Source organism: Scyliorhinus torazame, chromosome 12 (assembly GCF_047496885.1).
Source record: "Scyliorhinus torazame isolate Kashiwa2021f chromosome 12, sScyTor2.1, whole genome shotgun sequence".
Classification (NCBI taxonomy): domain Eukaryota; kingdom Metazoa; phylum Chordata; class Chondrichthyes; order Carcharhiniformes; family Scyliorhinidae; genus Scyliorhinus; species Scyliorhinus torazame.
Window position 1 is genome coordinate 17,814,354 of NC_092718.1, and position 26,485 is coordinate 17,840,838.

A 26,485-nucleotide genomic window follows, 5' to 3' on the forward strand; every position below is an offset into this window, starting at 1 on the left:
ATAACGCGAGTGTTAAACTGTGAAACAGATACATTGATAAGAATTTGAAAATATCTCTGCAATCGCAAAATGTCTACACTCATGCTTACAGCTCAGCTTCTGGTAACTTCCAGCAGCTCCGTTTACTTATCTCTAAGTCAGAGTCAACACCCAGGCATAACTAAGCAAACACAGTGAGCATTGATCAGTTATTGGACACACATAGAGCAATTGAAGAACCCAAGAATCAGTGATGGGAAGGTGGAGGTGGGCTACAGAAACTCATGGGATGAAAACAGCAAGAACCCAGCCAATCAGAGCTGGTGACCAGATAGCTGCAAAGTTTTTCCCCATCCTCCAAGATAATCTTCAGAGTGACCATCCAACATTCAAAACCTTCCATATTTGCCTTTGGTCATCTTCCAGGGCACGATATTTCCATAGTTTCCATGCCGAAGGAGCCAACAATTATCAGGTAGTTTGGCTTTTCTCTTGTCTCTTTTTTTACTTTATCTTCCATTTCTGTCCAATGAAATATTTATCCAGACCTTTTTTAATCGAATTGACCAACATTACTTTGACTGCAAGTCTGTTGCACATGGAATGATAAAACACCAGAGGAGACTGATCAACAGTTGTACGTCTTCCAGCTATTTGAAAGAGATAGTCACCCATAATTACTTCAAATTTGTTCATTTTCCATATTTGTCCTCAAACATGCTGTTATATACAATCAAGGATATTTGAACACAGGACATATTGGGCCCTTCTTTTCTGCACTGATCTCTATATGGTGTCGGTTTTACATAGCCCAATAATCCTGTTTTCTCCCTAATTCATCTGTCCCTATGCCACCTTCTATAAGCACTTACCTGTATCTTTTTGAATGCTGTGATCAATTTAGCAGAGATCACCAACTGTGGAAAATACCTACAATCTAATAGTTACGGTAAAAAAGCATTTTTCTAAAAAAAACACCACCTTTGTGTGCTTTGCTTACGATCATGATCTTTTGTCTTCAGTTGATCCAATAGAAATATAATTGCCGGGATTCTCCGTATGGGACACTTTGTTCCTCTGCCAGAGCTGAAGCGTTTCTGGTTTGCCCAGAAATGGTTTACTCACTCCAAGCCATTCAAAGGTATGCATGGAGGGGATCGCAACAAGGTCCGTCGCGAGTCATGCTATTAGGCTCACATTTTGAGCTTGTAGCCCGTTAGCGAGGTCCAGCGGCTGGCCCCCTCCCCAAATTGCAAATCTTGCCCTCTACCCCCACTCCCCCCCTCCCCCTGCCCCGCTGACGGATAGGAGCATTCTTCCCCCCACCCCCCCCCCCCCCACACCACAGGAAGTGCAGGGTCACCACCCCCACAGAGCGCACACAAGAGAGTGACCTGACCCACCCCCACTGACGCCCCAGCAGAGACCCCCATCAGAGACCACCACCAGAGACCCATACCATTGCAGAGTACCTCCCCCTAACAGAGAACCCCTCACCAGAGAAATCCCATAGCACAGAACCCCCATAACAGAGAACCACGACCCCCATGGCAGAGAACCCTCCACCCAGAGAACCCCCATAACAGAGAACCCCCATAACAGAGAACCCTCCATCCAGAGAACCCCCATAACAGAGAACCCCCATAACAGAGAACCCCCATATCAGAGAACCCCCATAACAGAGAACCCGCATAACAGAGAACCCCCATAACAGAGAACCCCCATAACAGAGAACCCCCACAACAGAGAACCCTCCACCCAGAGAACCCCATAACAGAGAACCCCCATAACAGAGAACCCCCATAACAGAGAACCCCCATAACAGAGAACCACAATCCCCATGACAGAGAACACCCATAACAGAGAACCCCCATAACAGAGAACCCCCATAACAGAGAACCTCCATAACAGAGAACCCCCATAACAGAGAACCCCCATAACAGAGAACCCCCATAACAGAGAACCCCCATAACAGAGAACCCGCATAACAGAGAACCCCCATAACAGAGAACCTCCATAACAGAGAACCCGCATAACAGAGAACCCGCATAACAGAGAACCCCCATAACAGAGAACCCCCATAACAGAGAACCCGCATAACAGAGAACCCCCATAACAGAGAACCCCCATAACAGAGAACCCCCATAACAGAGAACACCCATAACAGAGAACCCCCATAACAGAGAACCACAATCCCCATGACAGAGAACCCTCCACCCAGAGAACCCCCATAACAGAGAACCCCCATAACAGAGAACTCCGATAACAGAGAAACCCCCATAACAGAGAACCCCCATAACAGAGAACCCCCATAACAGAGAACACCCATAACAGAGAACACCCATAACAGAGAACCCCCATAACAGAGAACCCCCATAACAGAGAACACCCATAACAGAGAACCCCCATAACAGAGAACCCTCATAGCAGAGAACCCCCATAGCAGAGAACACCCATAACAGAGAACACCCATAACAGAGAACCCTCATAGCAGAGAACCCCCATAGCAGAGAACCCCCATAGCAGAGAACCCCCATAACAGAGAACCCACATAACAGAGAACCCCCATAGCAGAGAACCCTCATAACAGAGAACCCCCATAACAGAGAACCCCCATAACAGAGAACCCTCATAACAGAGAACCCCCATAACAGAGAACACCCATAACAGAGAACCCCCATAACAGAGAACCCCCATGACAGAGAACCCTCCACCCAGAGAACCCCCATAACAGAGAATCCCATAACAGAGAACCCCCATAACAGAGAACCACAATCCCCATGAGAGAGAACCCTCCATCCAGAGAACCCGCATAACAGAGAACCCCCATAACAGAGAACCCCCATAACAGAGAACCCTCCATCCAGAGAACCCCCATAACAGAGAACCCCCATAACAGAGAACCCCCATAACAGAGAACCCTCCACCCAGAGAACCCCCATAACAGAGAACCCCCATAACAGAGAACCCTCCATCCAGAGAACCCCCATAACAGAGAACCCGCATAACAGAGAACCCCCATAACAGAGAACCCCCATAACAGAGAACCCTCCATCCAGAGAACCCCCATAACAGAGAACCCCCATAACAGAGAACCCCCATAACAGAGAACCCTCCACCCAGAGAACCCCCATAACAGAGAACCCCCATAACAGAGAACCCTCCATCCAGAGAACCCCCATAACAGAGAACCCCCATAACAGAGAACCCCCATAACAGAGAACCCCCATAACAGAGAACCCCCATAACAGAGAACCCTCCACCCAGGGAACCCCCATAACAGAGAACCCACATAACAGAGAACCCCCATAACAGAGAACCCACATAACAGAGAACCCCCATAACAGAGAACCCTCATAACAGAGAACCCCCATAACAGAGAACCCCCATAACAGAGAACTCCGATAACAGAGAACCCCCATAACAGAGAACCCCGATAACAGAGAACACCCATAACAGAGAACCCTCATAACAGAGAACCCCCACAACAGAGAACCCCCATAACAGAGAACCCCCATAACAGAGAACTCCGATAACAGAGAACCCTCATAACAGAGAACCCTCCATCCAGAGAACCCCCATAACAGAGAACCCCCACAACAGAGAACCCCCATAACAGAGAACCCCCATAACAGAGAACCCCCATAACAGAGAACCCCCACAACAGAGAACCCACATAACAGAGAACCCCCATAACAGAGAACCCCCATAACAGAGAACCCACATAACAGAGAACCCTCATAACAGAGAACCCTCCACCCAGAGAACCCCCATAACAGAGATCCCCATAACAGAGAACCCCCATAACAGAGAACCCACATAACAGAGAACCCTCATAACAGAGAACCCTCCACCCAGAGAACCCCCATAACAGAGATCCCCATAACAGAGAACCCCCATAACAGAGAACCCACATAACAGAGAACCCACATAACAGAGAACTCCGATAACAGAGAACACCCATAACAGAGAACCCCGATAACAGAGAACCACAATCCCCATAACAGAGAACTCCGATAACAGAGAACCCCCATAACAGAGAACCCCCATAACAGAGAACCCCCATAACAGAGAACCCTCATAACAGAGAACCCCCATAACAGAGAACCCCCATAACAGAGAACCCTCATAACAGAGAACCCTCATAACAGAGAACCCTCATAACAGAGAACCCTCATAACAGAGAACCTCCATAACAGAGAACTCCGATAACAGAGAACACCCATAACAGAGAACCCCCATAACAGAGAACCTCCATAACAGAGAATCCCCATAACAGAGAACCCCCATAACAGAGAACCCACATAACAGAGAACCCACATAACAGAGAACCTCCATAACAGAGAACCTCCATAACAGAGAATCCCCATAACAGAGAACCCCCATAACAGAGAACCCCCATAACAGAGAACCCTCATAACAGAGAACCCCCATAACAGAGTACCTCCATAACATAGAACCCTCATAACAGAGAACCCCCATAACAGAGAACCCCCATAACAGAGAACCCCCATAACAGAGAACCCTCATAACAGAGAACCTCCATAACATAGAACCCTCATAACAGAGAACCCTCATAACAGAGAACCCCCATAACAGAGAACCCACATAACAGAGAACCCACATAACAGAGAACCCCCATAACAGAGAACCCCCATAACAGAGAACCCACATAACAGAGAACCCCCATAACAGAGAACTCCGATAACAGAGAACACCCATAACAGAGAACCCCCATAACAGAGAACCCCGATAACAGAGAACCACAATCCCCATGACAGAGAACCCTCCACCCAGAGAACCTCCATAACAGAGAACTCCGATAACAGAGAACCCCCATAACAGAGAACCCCCATAACAGAGAACCCACATAACAGAGAACCCACATAACAGAGAACCCACATAACAGAGAACCCCGATAACAGAGAACCACAATCCCCATGACAGAGAACCCTCCACCCAGAGAACCTCCATAACAGAGAACTCCGATAACAGAGAACACCCATAACAGAGAACCCCCATAACAGAGAACCCACATAACAGAGAACCCACATAACAGAGAACCCACATAACAGAGAACCCCCATAACAGAGTACCTCCATAACAGAGAACCTCCATAACAGAGAACCCCCATAACAGAGAACCCACATAACAGAGAACCCCCATAACAGAGAACCCTCATAACAGAGAACCTCCATAACAGAGAACCCCCATAACAGAGAACCCACATAACAGAGAACCCTCATAACAGAGAACCCACATAACAGAGAACCCCGATAACAGAGAACCCCCATAACAGAGAACCCCCATAACAGAGAACCCCCATAACAGAGAACCCTCATAACAGAGAACCTCCATAACAGAGAACCCCCATAACAGAGAACCCACATAACAGAGAACCCTCATAACAGAGAACCCACATAACAGAGAACCCCGATAACAGAGAACCACAATCCCCATGACAGAGAACCCTCCACCTAGAGAACCTCCATAACAGAGAACTCCGATAACAGAGAACACCCATAACAGAGAACCCCCATAACAGAGAACCCACATAACAGAGAACCCCCATAACAGAGAACCCCCATAACAGAGAACCCACATAACAGAGAACCCACATAACAGAGAACCCCGATAACAGAGAACCACAATCCCCATGACAGAGAACCCTCCACCCAGAGAACCCTCCACCCGGAGACCCCATAACAGAGAACCCACATAACAGAGAACCCACATAACAGAGAACCCCCATAACAGAGAACACCCATAACAGAGAACCCCCATAACAGAGAACCCCCATAACAGAGAACCCACATAACAGAGAACCCCCATAACAGAGAACCCCCATAACAGAGAACCCCCATAACAGAGAACCCACATAACAGAGAACCCCCATAACAGAGAACCCCCATAACAGAGAACCCCCATAACAGAGAACCCACATAACAGAGAACCCCCGTAACAGAGAACCCCCATAACAGAGAACCCACATAACAGAGAACCCCCATAACAGAGAACCCCCATAACAGAGAACCCACATAACAGAGAACTCCGATAACAGAGAACCCCCATAACAGAGAACTCCCATAACAGAGAACTCCGATAACAGAGAACCCCCATAACAGAGAACTCCCATAACAGAGAACCCCCATAACAGAGAACCCCGATAACAGAGAACCACAATCCCCATGACAGAGAACCCTCCACCCAGAGAACCCTCCACCCGGAGACCCCATAACAGAGATCCCCATAACAGAGAACCCCCATAACAGAGAACCCCCATATCAGAGAACCCCCATAACATAGAACCCGCCACCCAGAGAACCCCCATAACAGAGAACCCCCATAACAGAGAACCCCCATAACAGAGAACCCCCATAACAGAGAACACCCATAACAGAGAACTCCGATAACAGAGAACACCCATAACAGAGAACCCCCATAACAGAGAACCCTCCACCCAGAGAACCCCCATAACAGAGAATCCCATAACAGAGAACCCCCATAACAGAGAACCCCCATAACAGAGGACCCCCATAACAGAGAACCCTCCATCCAGAGAACCCGCATAACAGAGAACCCCCATAACAGAGAACCCCCATAACAGAGAACCCTCCACCCAGAGAACCCCCATAACAGAGAACCCCCATAACAGAGAACCCTCCATCCAGAGAACCCCCATAACAGAGAACCCCCATAACAGAGAACCCCCATAACAGAGGACCCCCATAACAGAGAACCCTCCACCCAGGGAACCCCCATAACAGAGAACCCCCATAACAGAGAACCCTCCACCCAGGGAACCCCCATAACAGAGAACCCACATAACAGAGAACCCGCATAACAGAGAACCCCCATAACAGAGAACCTCCATAACAGAGAACCCCCATAACAGAGAACCCCCATAACAGAGAACCCCCATAACAGAGAACCCGCATAACAGAGAACCCCCATAACAGAGAACCCCCATAACAGAGAACCTCCATAACAGAGAACCCCCATAACAGAGAACCCCCATAACAGAGAACCCCCATAACAGAGAACACCCATAACAGAGAACTCCGATAACAGAGAACCCTCATAACAGAGAACCCACATAACAGAGAACCCGCATAACAGAGAACCCCCATAACAGAGAACCTCCATAACAGAGAACCCCCATAACAGAGAACCCCCATAACAGAGAACCCCCATAACAGAGAACCCCCATAACAGAGAACCTCCATAACAGAGAACCCACATAACAGAGAACTCCGATAACAGAGAACCCTCATAACAGAGAACCCCCATAACAGAGAACCCTCATAACAGAGAACCCCCATAACAGAGAACCCCCATAACAGAGAATCCCCATAACAGAGAACCCTCATAACAGAGAACCCCCATAACAGAGAACCCCCATAACAGAGAATCCCCATAACAGAGAACCCCCATAACAGAGAACCCTCATAACAGAGAACCCTCATAACAGAGAACCCCCATAACAGAGAACCCGCATAACAGAGAACCCTCATAACAGAGAACCCTCATAACAGAGAACACCCATAACAGAGAATCCCCATAACAGAGAACCCACATAACAGAGAATCCCCATAACAGAGAACCCACATAACAGAGAACCCCCATAACAGAGAACCCCCATAACAGAGAACCCTCATAACAGAGAACACCCATAACAGAGAATCCCCATAACAGAGAACCCACATAACAGAGAATCCCCATAACAGAGAACCCACATAACAGAGAACCCCCATAACAGAGAATCCCCATAACAGAGAACACCCATAACAGAGAACCCCCATAACAGAGAACCCCCATAACAGAGAACCCGCATAACTGAGAACCCCCATAACAGAGAACCCCCATAACAGAGAACCCCCATAACAGAGAACACCCATAACAGAGAACCCCCATAACAGAGAACCCCCATAACAGAGAACCCCCATAACAGAGAACCCCCATAACAGAGAACCCCCATAACAGAGAACCCCCATAACAGAGAACCCCCATAACAGAGAACCCCCATAACAGAGAACCCCCATAACAGAGAACCCCCATAACAGAGAACCTCCATAACAGAGAACCCCCATAACAGAGAACTCCCATAACAGAGAACCCCCATAACAGAGAACCCACATAACAGAGAACCCCCATAACAGAGAACCCCCATAACAGAGAACCCCCATAACAGAGAACCCCCATAACAGAGAACCCCCATAACAGAGAACCCCCATAACAGAGAACCTCCATAACAGAGAACCCCCATAACAGAGAACCCCCATAACAGAGAACCCCCATAACAGAGAACCCCCATAACAGAGAACCCCCATAACAGAGAACCCCCATAACAGAGAACCTCCATAACAGAGAACCCCCATAACAGAGAACCCCCATAACAGAGAACCTCCATAACAGAGAACCTCCATAACAGAGAACCCTCATAACAGAGAACCCCCATAACAGAGAACCCCCATAACAGAGAACCCACATAACAGAGAACCCTCCACCCAGAGAACCCACATAACAGAGAACTCCGATAACAGAGAACACCCATAACAGAGAACCCGCATAACAGAGAACCCCCATAACAGAGAACCTCCATAACAGAGAACCCACATAACAGAGAACCCTCATAACAGAGAACCCTCATAACAGAGAACCCTCCACCCAGAGAACCCACATAACAGAGAACTCCGATAACAGAGAACACCCATAACAGAGAACCCCCATAACAGAGAACCCCCATAACAGAGAACACCCATAACAGAGAACCCCCATAACAGAGAACCCCCATAACAGAGAACCCCGATAACAGAGAACCACAATCCCCATGACAGAGAACCCTCCACCCAGAGAACCCCCATAACAGAGAACCCTCCATCCAGAGAACCCTCATAACAGAGAACCCCCATAACAGAGAACCCCCATAACAGAGAACCCACATAACAGAGAACCCACATAACAGAGAACCCCCATAACAGAGAACCCCGATAACAGAGAACCACAATCCCCATGACAGAGAACCCTCCACCCACAGAACCTCCATAACAGAGCATCCCATAACAGAGAACCCCCATAACAGAGAACCCTCCATCCAGAGAACCCTCATAACAGAGAACCCCCATAACAGAGAACCCCCATAACAGAGAACCCCCATAACAGAGAACCCCCATAACAGAGAACCCTCCATCCAGAGAACCCTCATAACAGAGAACCCCCATAACAGAGAACACCCATAACAGAGAACACCCATAACAGAGAACCCTCATAACAGAGAACTCCGATAACAGAGAACCCCCATAACAGAGAACACCCATAACAGAGAACCCTCATAACAGAGAACTCCGATAACAGAGAACCCCCATAACAGAGAACCCCCATAACAGAGAACCCCCATAACAGAGAACACCCATAACAGAGAACTCCGATAACAGAGAACACCCATAACAGAGAACCCCGATAACAGAGAACCACAATCCCCATGACAGAGAACCCTCCACCCAGAGAACCCTCCACCCGGAGACCCCATAACAGAGATCCCCATAACAGAGAACCCCCATAACAGAGAACCCCCATATCAGAGAACCCCCATAACATAGAACCCGCCACCCAGAGAACCCCCATAACAGAGAACCCCCATAACAGAGAACCCACATAACAGAGAACCCTCATAACAGAGAACCCCCATAACAGAGAACACCCATAACAGAGAACCACAATCCCCATGACAGGGAACCCTCCACCCAGAGAACCCCCATAACAGAGAATCCCATAACAGAGAACCCACATAACAGAGAACCACAATCCCCATGACAGAGAACCCTCCACCCAGAGAACCCCCATAACAGAGAATCCCATAACAGAGAACCCCCATAACAGAGAACCCCCATAACAGAGAACCCCCATAACATAGAACCCCCATAACAGAGAACCCTCCATCCAGAGAACCCGCATAACAGAGAACCCCCATAACAGAGAACCCCCATAACAGAGAACCCTCCACCCAGAGAACCCCCATAACCGAGAACCCCCATAACAGAGAACCCTCCATCCAGAGAACCCCCATAACAGAGAACCCCCATAACAGAGAACCCCCATAACAGAGAACCCCCATAACAGAGAACCCTCCACCCAGGGAACCCCCATAACAGAGAACCCACATAACAGAGAACCCCCATAACAGAGAACCTCCATAACAGAGAACCCCCATAACAGAGAACCCCCATAACAGAGAACCCCCATAACAGAGAACCCCCATAACAGAGAACCCCCATAACAGAGAACCCCCATAACAGAGAACCTCCATAACAGAGAACCCCCATAACAGAGAACCCCCATAACAGAGAACCCCCATAACAGAGAACCCCCATAACAGAGAACCCCCATAACAGAGAACCCGCATAACAGAGAACTCCCATAACAGAGAACCCCCATAACAGAGAACTCCCATAACAGAGAACCCACATAACAGAGAACTCCGATAACAGAGAACCCTCATAACAGAGAACCCCCATAACAGAGAACCCACATAACAGAGATCCCCATAACAGAGAACCTCCATAACAGAGAACCCCCATAACAGAGAACCCCCATAGCAGAGAATCCCCATAACAGAGAACCCCCATAACAGAGAATCCCCATAACAGAGAACCCTCATAACAGAGAACCCGCATAACAGAGAACCCCCATAACAGAGAACCCCCATAACAGAGAACCTCCATAACAGAGAACCCCCATAACAGAGAACCCCCATAACAGAGAACCCCCATAACAGAGAACTCCGATAACAGAGAACCCTCATAACAGAGAACCCCCATAACAGAGAACCCACATAACAGAGATCCCCATAACAGAGAACCTCCATAACAGAGAACCCCCATAACAGAGAACCCCCATAGCAGAGAATCCCCATAACAGAGAACCCCCATAACAGAGAATCCCCATAACAGAGAACCCTCATAACAGAGAATCCCCATAACAGAGAACCCTCATAACAGAGAACCCCCATAACAGAGAACCCCCATAACAGAGAATCCCCATAACAGAGAACCCTCATAACAGAGAACCCCCATAACAGAGAACCCCCATAACAGAGAATCCCCATAACAGAGAACCCCCATAACAGAGAACCCCCATAACAGAGAACCCTCATAACAGAGAACCCCCATAACAGAGAGCCCCCATAACAGAGAACCCCCATAACAGAGAACCCCCATAACAGAGAATCCCCATAACAGAGAACCCTCATAACAGAGAACCCCCATAACAGAGAACCCCCATAACAGAGAATCCCCATAACAGAGAACCCCCATAACAGAGAACCCTCATAACAGAGAACCCTCATAACAGAGAACCCACATAACAGAGAACCCACATAACAGAGAACACCCATAACAGAGAACCCGCATAACTGAGAACCCCCATAACAGAGAACCCACATAACAGAGAACTCCGATAACAGAGAACCCACATAACAGAGAACCCTCATAACAGAGAACCCTCATAACAGAGAACCCACATAACAGAGAACCCACATAACAGAGAACACCCATAACAGAGAACCCGCATAACTGAGAACCCCCATAACAGAGAACCCCCATAACAGAGAACCCCCATAACAGAGAACCCCCATAACAGAGAACCCCCATAACAGAGAACCCCCATAACAGAGAACCCGCATAACTGAGAACCCCCATAACAGAGAACCCCCATAACAGAGAACCCCCATAACAGAGAACCCCCATAACAGAGAACCCCCATAATAGAGAACACCCATAACAGAGAACCCCCATAACAGAGAACCCCCATAACAGAGAACCCCCATAACAGAGAACACCCATAACAGAGAACCCCCATAACAGAGAACCCCCATAACAGAGAACCCCCATAACAGAGAACCTCCATAACAGAGAACCTCCATAACAGAGAACCCCCATAACAGAGAACCCCCATAACAGAGAACCTCCATAACAGAGAACCTCCATAACAGAGAACCTCCATAACAGAGAACCCTCATAACAGAGAACCCCCATAACAGAGAACCCCCATAACAGAGAACCCCCATAACAGAGAACCTCCATAACAGAGAACCCCCATAACAGAGAACCCCCATAACAGAGAACCCCCATAACAGAGAACTCCCATAACAGAGAACCTCCATAACAGAGAACCCTCATAACAGAGAACCCCCATAACAGAGAACCCCCATAACAGAGAACCCCCATAACAGAGAACACCCATAACAGAGAACCCCCATAACAGAGAACCCCCATAACAGAGAACCCCCATAACAGAGAACCCCCATAACAGAGAACCCACATAACAGAGAACCCACATAACAGAGAACTCCGATAACAGAGAACACCCATAACAGAGAACACCCATAACAGAGAACCCCCATAACAGAGAACCCCCATAACAGAGAACCCGCATAACTGAGAACCCCCATAACAGAGAACCCCCATAACAGAGAACCCCCATAACAGAGAACCCCCATAACAGAGAACCCCCATAACAGAGAACACCCATAACAGAGAACCCCCATAACAGAGAACCCCCATAACAGAGAACCCCCATAACAGAGAACACCCATAACAGAGAACCCCCATAACAGAGAACCCCCATAACAGAGAACCCCCATAACAGAGAACCTCCATAACAGAGAACCTCCATAACAGAGAACCCCCATAACAGAGAACCCCCATAACAGAGAACCTCCATAACAGAGAACCTCCATAACAGAGAACCTCCATAACAGAGAACCCCCATAACAGAGAACCCCCATAACAGAGAACCCCCATAACAGAGAACCCCCATAACAGAGAACCCCCATAACAGAGAACCTCCATAACAGAGAACCCTCATAACAGAGAACCCCCATAACAGAGAACCCCCATAACAGAGAACCCCCATAACAGAGAACACCCATAACAGAGAACCCCCATAACAGAGAACCCCCATAACAGAGAACCCCCATAACAGAGAACCCACATAACAGAGAACCCCCATAACAGAGAACCCCCATAACAGAGAACCTCCATAACAGAGAACCCCCATAACAGAGAACCCCCATAACAGAGAACCCCCATAACAGAGAACCCCCATAACAGAGAACTCCCATAACAGAGAACCTCCATAACAGAGAACCCCCATAACAGAGAACCCCCATAACAGAGAACCCCCATAACAGAGAACCCCCATAACAGAGAACCCCCATAACAGAGAACTCCCATAACAGAGAACCTCCATAACAGAGAACCCTCATAACAGAGAACCCCCATAACAGAGAACCCCCATAACAGAGAACCCACATAACAGAGAACCCACATAACAGAGAACCCCCATAACAGAGAACCTCCATAACAGAGAACTCCCATAACAGAGAACCTCCATAACAGAGAACCCTCATAACAGAGAACCCCCATAACAGAGAACCCCCATAACAGAGAACCCACATAACAGAGAACCCCCATAACAGAGAACCCCCATAACAGAGAACCCACATAACAGAGAACCCCCATAACAGAGAACCTCCATAACAGAGAACCCCCATAACAGAGAACCCACATAACAGAGAACCCCCATAACAGAGAACCCACATAACAGAGAACCCCCATAACAGAGAACCTCCATAACAGAGAACCCACATAACAGAGAACCCTCATAACAGAGAACCTCCATAACAGAGAACCCACATAACAGAGAACCCCCATAACAGAGAACCCCCATAACAGAGAACCCCCATAACAGAGAACTCCCATAACAGAGAACCTCCATAACAGAGAACCCTCATAACAGAGAACCCCCATAACAGAGAACCCCCATAACAGAGAACCCCCATAACAGAGAACCCCCATAACAGAGAACCCCCATAACAGAGAACTCCCATAACAGAGAACCTCCATAACAGAGAACCCTCATAACAGAGAACCCCCATAACAGAGAACCCCCATAACAGAGAACCCACATAACAGAGAACCCGCATAACAGAGAACCCGCATAACAGAGAACCCACATAACAGAGAACCCCCATAACAGAGAACCTCCATAACAGAGAACCCCCATAACAGAGAACCCCCATAACAGAGAACCCCCATAACAGAGAACCCCCATAACAGAGAACTCCCATAACAGAGAACCTCCATAACAGAGAACCCTCATAACAGAGAACCCCCATAACAGAGAACCCCCATAACAGAGAACCCACATAACAGAGAACCCCCATAACAGAGAACCCCCATAACAGAGAACCCACATAACAGAGAACCCCCATAACAGAGAACCTCCATAACAGAGAACCCCCATAACAGAGAACCCACATAACAGAGAACCCCCATAACAGAGAACCTCCATAACAGAGAACCTCCATAACAGAGAACCCACATAACAGAGAACCCACATAACAGAGAACCCCCATAACAGAGAACCTCCATAACAGAGAACTCCCATAACAGAGAACCCTCATAACAGAGAACCCGCATAACAGAGAACCCCCATAACAGAGAACCTCCATAACAGAGAACCCACATAACAGAGAACACCCATAACAGAGAACCCCCATAACATAGAACACCCATAACAGAGAACCCCAATCCTCATAACAGAGAACCCACATAACAGAGAACCCCCATAACAGAGAACCCCCATAACAGAGAACCCCCATAACATAGAACACCCATAACAGAGAACCCCAATCCTCATAACAGAGAACCCACATAACAGAGAACCCCCATAACAGAGAACCCCCATAACATAGAACCCGCCACCCAGAGAACCCCATAACAGAGAACCTCCATAACAGAGAACCCACATAACAGAGAACCCACATAACAGAGAACCCCCATAACAGAGAACCCCCATAACAGAGAACACCCATAACAGAGAACCCCCATAACAGAGAACCCCCATAACAGAGAACTCCCATAACAGAGAACCCACATAACAGAGAACCCCCATAACAGAGAACCCCCATAACAGAGAATCCCCATAACAGAGAACCCCCATAACAGAGAACCCACATAACAGAGAACCCCTATAACAGAGAACCCCCATAACAGAGAACCCCCATAACAGAGAACCCCCGTAACAAAGAACCCCCGTAACAGAGAACCCCCATAACAGAGAATCCCCATAACAGAGAACCCGCATAACAGAGAACCCCCATAACAGAGAACCCCCATAACAGAGAACCCCCATAACAGAGAACCCCCATAACAGAGAACCCACATAACAGAGAACCCCCATAACAGAGAACCCCCATAACAGAGAACTCCCATAACAGAGAACCCCCATAACAGAGAACCCCCATAACAGAGAACCCCCATAACAGAGAACCCCCATAACAGAGAACCCCCATAACAGAGAATCCCATAACAGAGAACCTCCATAACAGAGAACCCCCATAACAGAGAACCCCCATAACAGAGAACCCACATAACAGAGAACCCCCATAACAGAGAACCCCCATAACAGAGAACCCCCATAACAGAGAACCCCCATAACAGAGAACCTCCATAACAGAGAATCCCCATAACAGAGAATCCCCATAACAGAGAACCCGCATAACTGAGAACCCGCATAACTGAGAACCACAACCCCCATGACAAAGAACCTCCACCCAGAGGACCTCCATAACAGAGACCCTCCCCCAATGACAGAAAACCCTCCTCTCAGGGAAACCCCATTGCAGAGAACCCCCATGATAGAGGACCCCCACCAGAAAACCCCCTATATCAGAGAACCGCCCCATAACAGAGACCACCACCTGCACCCCCCCCCATGAGTCCAAGCAGAAACAATGAAAAAAAATCACTGCCTTTTCACTCATCTGTGCCTTACACCTGCTCCCTCAGACAGATGTCTAGAAAACAGCAGCCGTAACTTAATAGAAATCAAAATAACATCCCAAGGCTATAAACCCCCTCAGACCCTTTGCTCTGGTTGTCCTCTATTCACTTCAAAGAGAAATAGCTTTCAGCAGGCTGTAATTGACAGCTTCCAGAGTGCCAGATGTCTGGATTGTGAATTTTCATCTCCCTTCAGCCTTGAATGCATTTCAATACCTTGCTTTGAATCTAATCACAATGTTTATAAACATCTAGCTATGATTGGCAAGCCGTCACCACATCAAAAGCAGTTAAGTGTTTTCTGCTGAGAAAAAGAGGAAGAGAAAGCACTTAACTCCTAGATGTTTATAAACATTGTGGTTGGGTTCAAAGCAGGCTGGCTGAGATGCATGCAAGCCCCTGGTGACAGCTATGGAAATTACTAGCTATGGAAACAGATGAAAGTCTGCCTTACTGCACTACTGGGTGTGGGAAGAGAACTGGAATGGAACAAAATGAAGATCATTTTCACCCCCTGCTTGTGAAGTAAGTGAGCAGAGAAGTGGATGGTATATGAGGGTTGAACAGATACTCTTTATGTGTCCTTTAAAGAAATGACTGAGGATAGCGCAATAAGACTGACCCTGGGGAAAGGGACAAGGTGGTTAACCCTTATCAGTTTTCCTTTTCGTAAATATAGATTCATTTTTTTAAAATGATCTCTTTCCACTGCAGCACCATGGGTGTGGACGATGATGCCAACTGGTTGGACTGGGTAACCAAGCAGTTTGAAAATATTGCTGGCGAAGATAAAGAGATTAATTTGGAAGAATTCAAGACAGCGCTTAAAGTAAAAGAGGCAAGCATACCTTTTTAACACATATAGAGAATATTTTATAATTGTTGCTGAATTCAAAACTCAGTAGGTTCTAGACCTTTATAGTTAAAATTAAAATAGGTTAACAGGGAAAGTTTTCCACTGTGTATTAAAAAGTAGCAGTGTTTTGCAAAAAAACATGTTTGTGTTTTTTGAAAATACAAATTACAAGCAGAGGAAATCTTCCTGGCTCCAGGGATATTCATTATTAGATAATATGCACATCAATAGTTGCAGCCGGTTTAATCTTAACTGTATATTATGCTAATTGAATTGTGTGTCTGGAGTATTTTGGGAACTATTCAAAAAGAATAGCCCATTTTGTTTGCAACACTTATCAGGGGAGGCAGTGGTGCAGTGGTATTGTCGCTGGGCTAGTAATTCAGAGACCCAGGGACATGCTCTGGGGACCCAGGTTCGAATCCCGCCACTGCATACGGCAAAATTTGATTTCAATAAAAGTCTGGAATTAAAAGTCTAATGTTGGCCATGAAGTCGATTGTCATAAAAACCCATCTAGGGAAGCAAATCTGGTGCCCACCCAGATGTTGGTGGGATGGTAAACTGAGACCTTGCCTGCCTTCAGGCTACAGGGAGAAAGCCAACACTTGCATCTAAATAGTGGCTTTTGTGACTACTAGACATCACTAAGCACATTTCAGCCACAGACGTATTTTTGAAGTGCAATAAAAGCAAAATACTGTGGACATTGGAAATGGGAAATAAAAACAGAAAATGCTGGCTAAATGCAGCAGGCCTGGTAGCATCTGTGGAGAAAGAAACACAGCCAACGTATCGAGTCCATATGACCCTGTAGAAGTTGACTCTGTTTCCCTCTTCACAGATGCTGCCAGACCCGTTGAGTTTATCCAGCATTTTCTGTTTTTACTTTTGAAGTGTAGTCAGACTGATTCCAGGGATGGCGGGACTGTCCTATGAGGAGAGATTGACCAGGTTAGGATTGATCTAGTTGGAGTTCAGAAGAATGAGAGGGGATCTCATAGAGACTTATAAAATTCTAACAGGACTGGACAGGGTGGATGCAGGGAGGATGTTACCAATGATAGGTGTGTCCAGAACCAGGGGTCACAGCCTGAGGATTCAGGATAAACCATTTCAGACAGCGATGAGGAGACATTTTTCCACCCAAAGAGTGGTGAGCCTGTGGAATTCATTATCACAGGAAGCAGTTGATGCTAAAACTTTGAATATATTCAAGAGGCGGCTGGATATAGCACTTGGGGTGAATGGGATCAAAGGCTATGGGGAGAAAGCAGGATTAGGCTATTGAGTTGGATGATCAGCCATGATCGTGATGAATGGCGGAGCAGGCTCGAAGGGCCAAAAGGCCTCCTCCTGCTCCTATCTTCTCTGTATCTATGTCACTGCTGTAATGTAGGAAATACAGCAAAGAGGGAGTCGAATCAATTGGGCAGCTCTTCCAATGAGCTGGCACAGACACGATGGATGGAATGGCCTCTTTATGACTTGTATAATTCTAGGAATATGGTGTGCATCACCGATGGCTTTCTTTTTTGGGGGAGGTGGACTAATACACTTCCTCTGTCTCCTTTCCTCAGTCCTTCTTTGCTGAAAGGTTTTTCACTCTGTTTGACTCCGACGCGAGTGGCAGTATAAGCTTGGATGAATTACTGGAGGCCCTGCATCTCCTCACTCATGGAAGTGAAACGGACAAACTGCGATTCCTTTTCCAAGTCTATGACGTTGATGGTAAGGTTGCATTCCTTCAGTGGTGTGCCTTTGACAGTAAAAGCAAATGAGAGCTTTGTAGCATACACAATGTAACGGGAATCCCAATACCAACTGCTATCAGTAAATTATGTTCTTGTTTCTTTCCTTTATTGACAGACTTAAGCGAGGAACCATAGTGTAATCACCCACACGGGACTTAAGGGGTGGGAATGATTAGCTTTCCCGTGGTTCTCGCAGAGTATGAGCTCCCCATCTGAGGGGCGGGAAACTCCATTCAGCTTTGTATAAAAGGTCGGCCAGTAAGGAATGTACCAGGAAGTGTATATGCCGTTATTGTAAATAAATCTAGGTTCTTTATTTTTCTTGGTGCGGGCTTCCCGTGTCCTTCTTAAACATGCTACAGGAAACTACTACTTTTGCACAACTTGTCCCTATTTCCACATTTGAGAATCAGGATTGAGGAAGAATAGATTGAGAATCAGTAATTGATCGAGCTTCAGGAAGAACGAGAAAGAAAGTAATATCAATGAGAGAGAGAGAAACGCATACATATACACAGACATAACGGCTGTGACATATCGACAGAAGTTGGACACTCATTAAGCAGAAAGGAGGATTGGCTATCAGATGACAAAGTTTCTCTTGCATCTTACCGAGGAGCACTAGAGCGGTGGTATCGGAGCCCACACCAGATATGGGAGCAACACTTAAATATTAGGTGGACATAAATTATACGGCAACTCAGGTGTAATTGATGGGAAGAAAAAATGTGTTAATGGAGAACAAAGTGCTTTGGGAGTCATTTTTCAGGAAGGAAGGGAACTTGAACATACCATTTGAGATATGAGCTAACAGCGAGGCGAAGAATTGCAATGTTGTAAAATGTGAAGTGTTGTAAGTAAGGGTGAAGCTATCAACAGGCGGTGTGGTAAATAATAATTGGACATGGTGGAGACGTTGGGAATCTGTGTTTTTGAAAAGAACAATGAATAAGGATTTCAAGGCGTAATGGCTACATTGGTCAAAGGACTCTCCCTCTTCCCCTAATTCATTACTGACTGAAAACAAAACTAATTGTGTACCATCTCCTGTTATAACTCAGGGTCTCAAATATTGCACAATATCTTGGGGGGGGGGGGGGGGGGGGTTAAATCCAACTCTGGCAAAATGGGTGGTATGGAATCAATGGTAAGGGTTGATAGACAATTGATCAGTGCTCCTCAGAATGTTTCTTGTCTCTCAGCCATATTTTCATCCCATAGTTGCTGAACCTTTCAAGTTTTTACTTTGCATTATCACCGAACATCACTCTGATTTATTTCCTTGTATTGTCTGCATTTTGTGACCTTGGTGATATCCTATACCTTGAACATTTACTTAGATTTTCAACACAAGAAAGTTTATTTCTTACAGCTTGTAGTTGAAGAATTGTGGGATCACTATCTTGTACCTCAGATTGTACATCTTCATTCTATGTAAGGCCTATTTTAAGCCCTCAGTGAGGTTGCATCCCTTAATCCTTCCCAGGCAACCACTGATATATGTGTATCCACCCAATGATCCCGATTAATGACTGCATACACATTATTTTGACTGGAGTCATTTGAACTCCTCAGGTAATTTGTGGTGACTTCCAATTATCTAATATTCCCCATATGACACTGAAATCCTGCTCTCATGGCCAATCAATTTGTCATAAACCTGAGTCATAATATTTACATAATAAGAGTGCCATTAGCACTCTTTCCCCTTGGTTTCTGTGGCCATTAGCACCCGGTTTCCCTGGGTTTCTGTGGCTATGACTCATCTTTCATTCTCATTCCACAGTATAAATATTTCCCACTTTCTCTGTCTGTTAGCTTTGACAAAGAGTCATCGGACTCGAAACGTGAGCTCCTTTCTCTCCCTACAGATGCTGCCAGACTTGCTGAGATTTTCCAGCATTTTCTCTTTCGTTTCAGATTCCAGCATCTGCAGTAATTTGCTTTTATCATAATATTTACTTATCAGCTTGCTTTGGTAGTACAATAATTACAAAATGGAAACAGGCTGTTCAACCCAACTAGTGCACGCTGGTGATCCTAAACCATGAACTATAGTCCTCATCTCCTGTTCCCATACCTCTGATAAACACTTTGTTTCAACCACCTGGCTCACCTCTTCTTAAATGTTGACATGATTTCTGCTTCAGTCAGAAACTCTCAGGCACTATTACAGCCTCACAGCCCCTATGTGTAAAAATATTTCTTCACCTAAATCATCTTAAACGACAATGTGTATTTATACCGCACTCGGAACGTACTAAAATGTCCTCAGCGCACTTCACAAAAGTGTTATCAAACAAAATTTGACACGAGCCACATAAGAGATAATGTAAACTTGAGTAAACAGGTAGATTTTAAGAAGCAGCTAAAGCGGGAGAGGTAGAGATTCAGAAAGGTTAAGGGAAGTAATTCCAGAGCTTAGGACCTTGGCAGCTGAAGGCACGATTGCCAATGGTGGAGCAAAATAAAGCATGGATGCACCAGAGGCCAGAATTGAAGGAATGTAGAGATCCTGGAAATATATAGGGCTGGAAGAGGGTCACATGGTTCAGAAGAGGCAATGCCATGAAGCGATTTGAACACATTTAATCTTGTATCCATGACCTTTCGTTCTAGAACCCTCAACAGCTGGAAACAACCTGTCTTTCTCTAACTTTAAACATCTGTCTCAATTACCCTGTCATCTCCTCCATTCCAATGTAACCAGTACGGACTTACTATTGCTGCAAATATCAAATCATAGGCAGTGGATCCATAGACCCTGATGAGTTACGCATTGTCCTCAAATCCTGTTTACGAGAAAGCGCCATCTCATTACCAGAGGAGAAGCTTGATGACCTCACGATGGCACTTTTTGAATCTGCTGACAAAGACAACAGTGGTGCGATTACCTTTGAGGAGCTCAAGGAAGAGCTGGAGAACTTTCCAGAAGTAATGGACAACCTGACAATAAGGTAATGTTAGAAGAATAAATTTGATTTCAGTCCCAATTTCCTTGCCAGTCCTCAACCACACCACAAATTGCTTATAGTTTGGGTAATAAGCGGTGATGATGGCATAGGGGTAATGTCACTGGATTGGTAGGCCCAGGTTAATGCTCTGGGTTCATGGGTTCAAATCCCATCATGGCGGCTGGTGGAATTTAACTCAGTTAATAAATCTGGAATATGAAGCTCGCCTCCGTAATGGTGACCATGGCAACCATCATCAGTTGTTGTAAGAACCCATTTGGTTCACCAGTGTCCTTTAGGGAAGGAAATCTGCTGTTGTTGCCTGGTCTGGCCGACATGTGACTCCAGACCCAGAGTAATGCAGTTGACTCTTAATTATTCTCCGAAATGGCTCATCAAGCCATTCAGTTCCAGGGCAATTAGGGATGGGCAACAAAAAAGACTGACAAAGATGCAGCAAATGGAATTTGACGTCGTAGGAGATGTGTTCCTGAGGTTGATGTTGGGGGGGGGGGAAGAAGACACAGCTTGAACTTGAAATATTGCACGTTCAGTCACTGACCTATGACTGTGTGGTCCATTAGGGTTGCCAGCTCTGGTTGATGTATTCCTGGAGGATTCATCACATGCTTCCCATCTCAAAGCATCCCAACCAATCAAACAGCCTTTTTCTCCCTGAGTATCCTGAGAGTAATCTTTCATTTCTGGAGGGTTAGCAGCCCGGTGATATAGTCACTGTTCACCAACCTTGTAAACTGGTCTCTCCCTAGTATAAACATTGTCGCTTTAAAAGCATAACATTGTTCCACGAAACGTGCACAGGCACCTGAAACCAGTAACAGTGCTATCCCAGTGAGAGTTCCCTAACTTTGCACAAACAAATGATTGAATCTGAGACCTCCCTGCATGGACTCTGAGCCAGAGTGGGCTCATTCAATCTTCTAGCACCTTCAATTTGACCAGAAATATCCACTGGCTCCGTTAAGACTCTCAACCAAGTGGGAACAAAGGTGAAGTTTGTGCAGAAGCTCCCTGTACTTGCTTGACATTCTTCGATTGCTTTGATTTGTTTAATCAAGCGTTGGTGAGGAGCTATATTGTAAGGAAACATGCAATGTCTTTGACAATTGAAACAGTTAATTATATTTATATATCCATGACAGAAAGAGCCTGAGATTGAGTGCGTATGAAGCCCTCCTGGGGGTTATTATGGAGCTGTCTATTGTTAGACTGTCAAATCATTATCCCAAAGCTTTAAGACGTTGAGGTGAAATTGCAAAGCTCTAACAGCAGCCATTTAAAGACTAATATTCAAATCAAATAGTCTTATGTTACACTAATACTTTAAAGAGTAGACATGTAGACTTTTACATCACAGGAGTGGAGCCAGCTGGATGCATGGATTTTCCACAGTCTGTGCTTCATTGGCATAAGGAAACCAAGGTTCCAGGAACAGATGTCTCCCTGAAAAAAATGTCTCTATGATTCTGCTGCCAACGCAAGCGATCAGGTTTCTTTGATGTCAACAGATCCCCCATGTTGACTTTCTTGGATGGACCTTTCAAAGCCAAACAACGGTAATGCTACCAACCGTTCTGTACCCTACTCAAAGTTCTTTTACATTTGCTTTGGGCAGGGTGTAGAACAGATGTTCAATCCGCTACCAGCAGTTCTCTGCCCAGTGGTATAAGTTAAAGCCTTCTGTTTTATTTTACATAACAGGCATCTCCAGGGGGGTTTGTGATCCGAGTGGAAGACAGGGAGGTCTGGCAACCTGAGGCAGCAGCCTGGTGCAAAGTTGACCAATAAAAACAATTGCCCACAAACCTCTCTGTGTCGTGTCTCTGAGCACTGCCATGTACCAAGCGACCACCATTCATCAGAATTTGCAGGGGTGCATTACCTGACTGATTCTGTGTTAAAACGTTCACAAGGCGATTTAATACAAACACATTAAGTGCTCACGCAGGAGCGGTGGCAATCGGAAAATACACCCTGTCATCTCTAATGACTTTGAAGTAAAGCTTTTAAAGCATTAGCAGGAAAGAATCAAATCATTCATATTACATTTCTTGGTCCATTATTTTAATGGAGGCTATAAGTGTGCGAGCACCTCTGTTAAAATACCAGGGAAAAGAAATCTATACAAATATGTTAAGTGTTCACTAAGATAGGTGGCAACAACAGAAAATTTGATGTGGCAAGTGTGAACAAACGTGAAACATTTCCCACACGATACGTAATCACTGCAGTTCGAATGCTGTGTGTGGAACGTCACCAGGTCATTGGCAATTAGGATTTTTCAAAAAGTATATTTTTTTGATTATATAAAAAGACAATCACAATGCAAACAGCCCAGGTAAATTAACTTTGCTAGTTTGCATTCGTCTGCATTTTCCTCTTTGCTTATTATAGATACAGATACAAGGGAGGCTTGTTATGAGGGAGGGAGAGAAGGACAGCACGGTGGCGCAGTGGCTAGCACTGCTGCCTCACGGCACCAAGGACCCGGGTTTGAATCCCGGCCCTGGGTCACTGTCCGTGTGGAGTTTGCACATTCTCCCCGTGTCTGTGTGGGCCTCACCCCCACAACCCAAAGATGTGCTGGTTAGGTGGATTGGCCACACTAAATTGTCCCTTAATTGGAAAAAAAAATAATTGAGTACTCTAAATTATAAAAACAAATGAGGGAGGGAGGGTTGCATGTGTGAATCCTTTTTTGCGTCGAAATACATCTAGGTATAACACAAAATCAAGCCATTCGGTCCATTTGGTCCATGCGGGTGTTTATGGTCCCATTCCCGTTCATTCAACTGTATCAACATAACCTGCTATCCCTTTTTTCCTCACGTTGTTACATTAAGTGTGTTGATACAATTTACCTCAGTTACTTGCAGTGGCGGTGTGTTTCATTCTCTGAATGAAGATGCTTCTCCTGAACTCTCTGTTGGATTTATTAATGACAATCTTATATTGATGACCTCTAGTTTAAATCACCCTCACAGGTAAAAAAAATTCTTCTCAATCCCTATCAAACTTTTCACAATCTTAAAAACCATTATCAGGTCCCCACCATCAGCCTTCTCTCTCCTCGAGATAGGAGCCCCAGGCTGTCCCATTTTTCCTGCTGGGTATAGCCTCTTAGTTATGCTAAATTCTTGTAAATCTTTATTGCGCCTTTTCAAATGCCTTTATATTCTTTTTATGATATGGAGGTGAGAAGAGTTCACAGTATTCCAATAAACCCTGTCATTCGCTGAGACTGGGGACCACACTGTACAGTTTAGTATTGCTCATGTTTGTGTTTGCAAACTGATAGTGTCCAATATTATGGAGCGTGCGGGGCAGTGGGATTATTAGGCCTAGTCTGCCCTAGCAACGATCCAGCAGACATACGAGCATACAATTTAGGAGCAGGGGTAGACCACCAGAGCAGCCGACACTCCCGCAGGGGTAGACCACCCTCGCATGGCTGATCCAATTTTAACCCCACCTCACCCCGATAACCTTTCACCTGATCAAGAATGTATCTACTTCTGCCTGAAAGATATTCAAAGGCTCTGCCCCGACCACCTTTTGAGGAAGAGAGTTCCAAAGACTACGGGATAATTTTTTCCCCCTCAACTCTGTCTTAAATGGGCAACCCCTTATTTTTAAACAAGTGCCATCCTTTCCACATCCACCCTGTTAAGTCTCCTCAGTTTCTTTTTCTTTAAGTCTAGAATATTCAATTCTTTTTTTTCCAATTAAGGGCAATTTAGCGTGGCCAATTCACCTGCGCTGCACATCTTTTTGGGTTGTGGCGGTGAGACCCACGCAGACACGGGGAGAATGCACAAGCTCCACACGCACAGTGACCCGGGGCCGGGTTCAAACCCGGGTCCTCGGCGTCATGAGGCAGCAGTGCTAACCACTGTGCCGCCCTGTCCCCTCAGATTCTTATATGTTTCAAACAAGTCACCTCGTACTGTTCTAAACTCCAACGGATCCAAGCCTAGTCTGTTTAACCTTTCCTCATAAGACAACCCACTCATTACAGCTATTCTAGTAAACCTTCTCTGAACCTCCAATGTATTAACATTTTTCCTTAAATAAGAGGACGAATACTGTGCACAGTACTCCAGATGTGGTCTCACCATCCCCTGCATAGCTGAAGCACAACCTCCTAATCTTGTATTCAATTCCCCTTGCAACAAATGAAAACATTTTATTAACTTTCCTGATTTCTTGCTGTACCTGCATATTAGCCTTTTGTGTTTAATGCACTAGGACACCCAGATCCCTCTGCATCTCTGAGCTCTGCAATCTCTCACCATTTAGATAATGAGCTTCTTTTTTTATTCTTCTTGTCAAAATGGACAATTTCACATTTTCCCACATTATACTCCATTTCCAGGTCTTAGCCCACTCACCTAACCTATCCCCAGCCTTTTGCAGCCTCCTTCTGTCCCCTGCACAATTTACTTTCATACCTATCTTTGCGTCTTCAGCAAATTTAGCAACCGTACTTTTGGTCTATTCATCCAAATCATTTATATAAATTTTCCCAGTGGCACACCACTTGTCACACACCCTGCCAACCATAAAATGATACAATGGGCCAAATAACCTCCTGCTGTGCTGTTAACCTCTAAATGAAAAAGACTGGGGATATTTAAAAAGTGTGCATTGAAAGAAACTGAGAAGCTGAAATGTCTGGGAGCAATGTGGTGAATATTTGTGCTGGAGTTTGTTTCAAATGTGAGTCTTGAATGCAATTTATATTCAGTGCAATATCCAGTAAGTGCAACACACTGGATGTCTTAGAGATAGAATGCTTCAGCGTCCTGAGTCTTAATCTCACAATAGGAAAGTTAAACAGGAAAGCCCACTGCAGGCCACACTGTCAGTTCACATGCAGTGTGATTGACATCAGCCTTGGGAATCCTAGAGTTAACACATCCCACGCCAGTGATGGACAGTGTGATGTTCGTTGTGTTGCTTATGGTTGGCGTAGTGTTTAATTTAAACAATGCTTTTATGATTTTATTTACACTACTAAACTGGGATTCAACACATAGTCTAAAGAATGCACAATTGATCAATAACATCTAACTA

At 45.7% G+C, this 26,485-nt stretch overlaps 1 protein-coding gene across 1 annotated transcript in view; it reads left to right on the forward strand.

Moving 5' to 3' along the window:
* The window catches only part of nox5 (NADPH oxidase, EF-hand calcium binding domain 5), a 138,910-nt gene that overhangs the window by 35,417 nt on the left and 77,008 nt on the right, over positions 1–26,485 (forward strand). Inside the window, exons 2-4 of the mRNA XM_072470482.1 lie at positions 16,539–16,662; positions 18,261–18,411; positions 21,181–21,391. Coding sequence (XP_072326583.1) covers positions 16,539–16,662; positions 18,261–18,411; positions 21,181–21,391 — 486 coding nt within the window. The remainder of the gene's footprint in view (positions 1–16,538; positions 16,663–18,260; positions 18,412–21,180; positions 21,392–26,485) is intronic.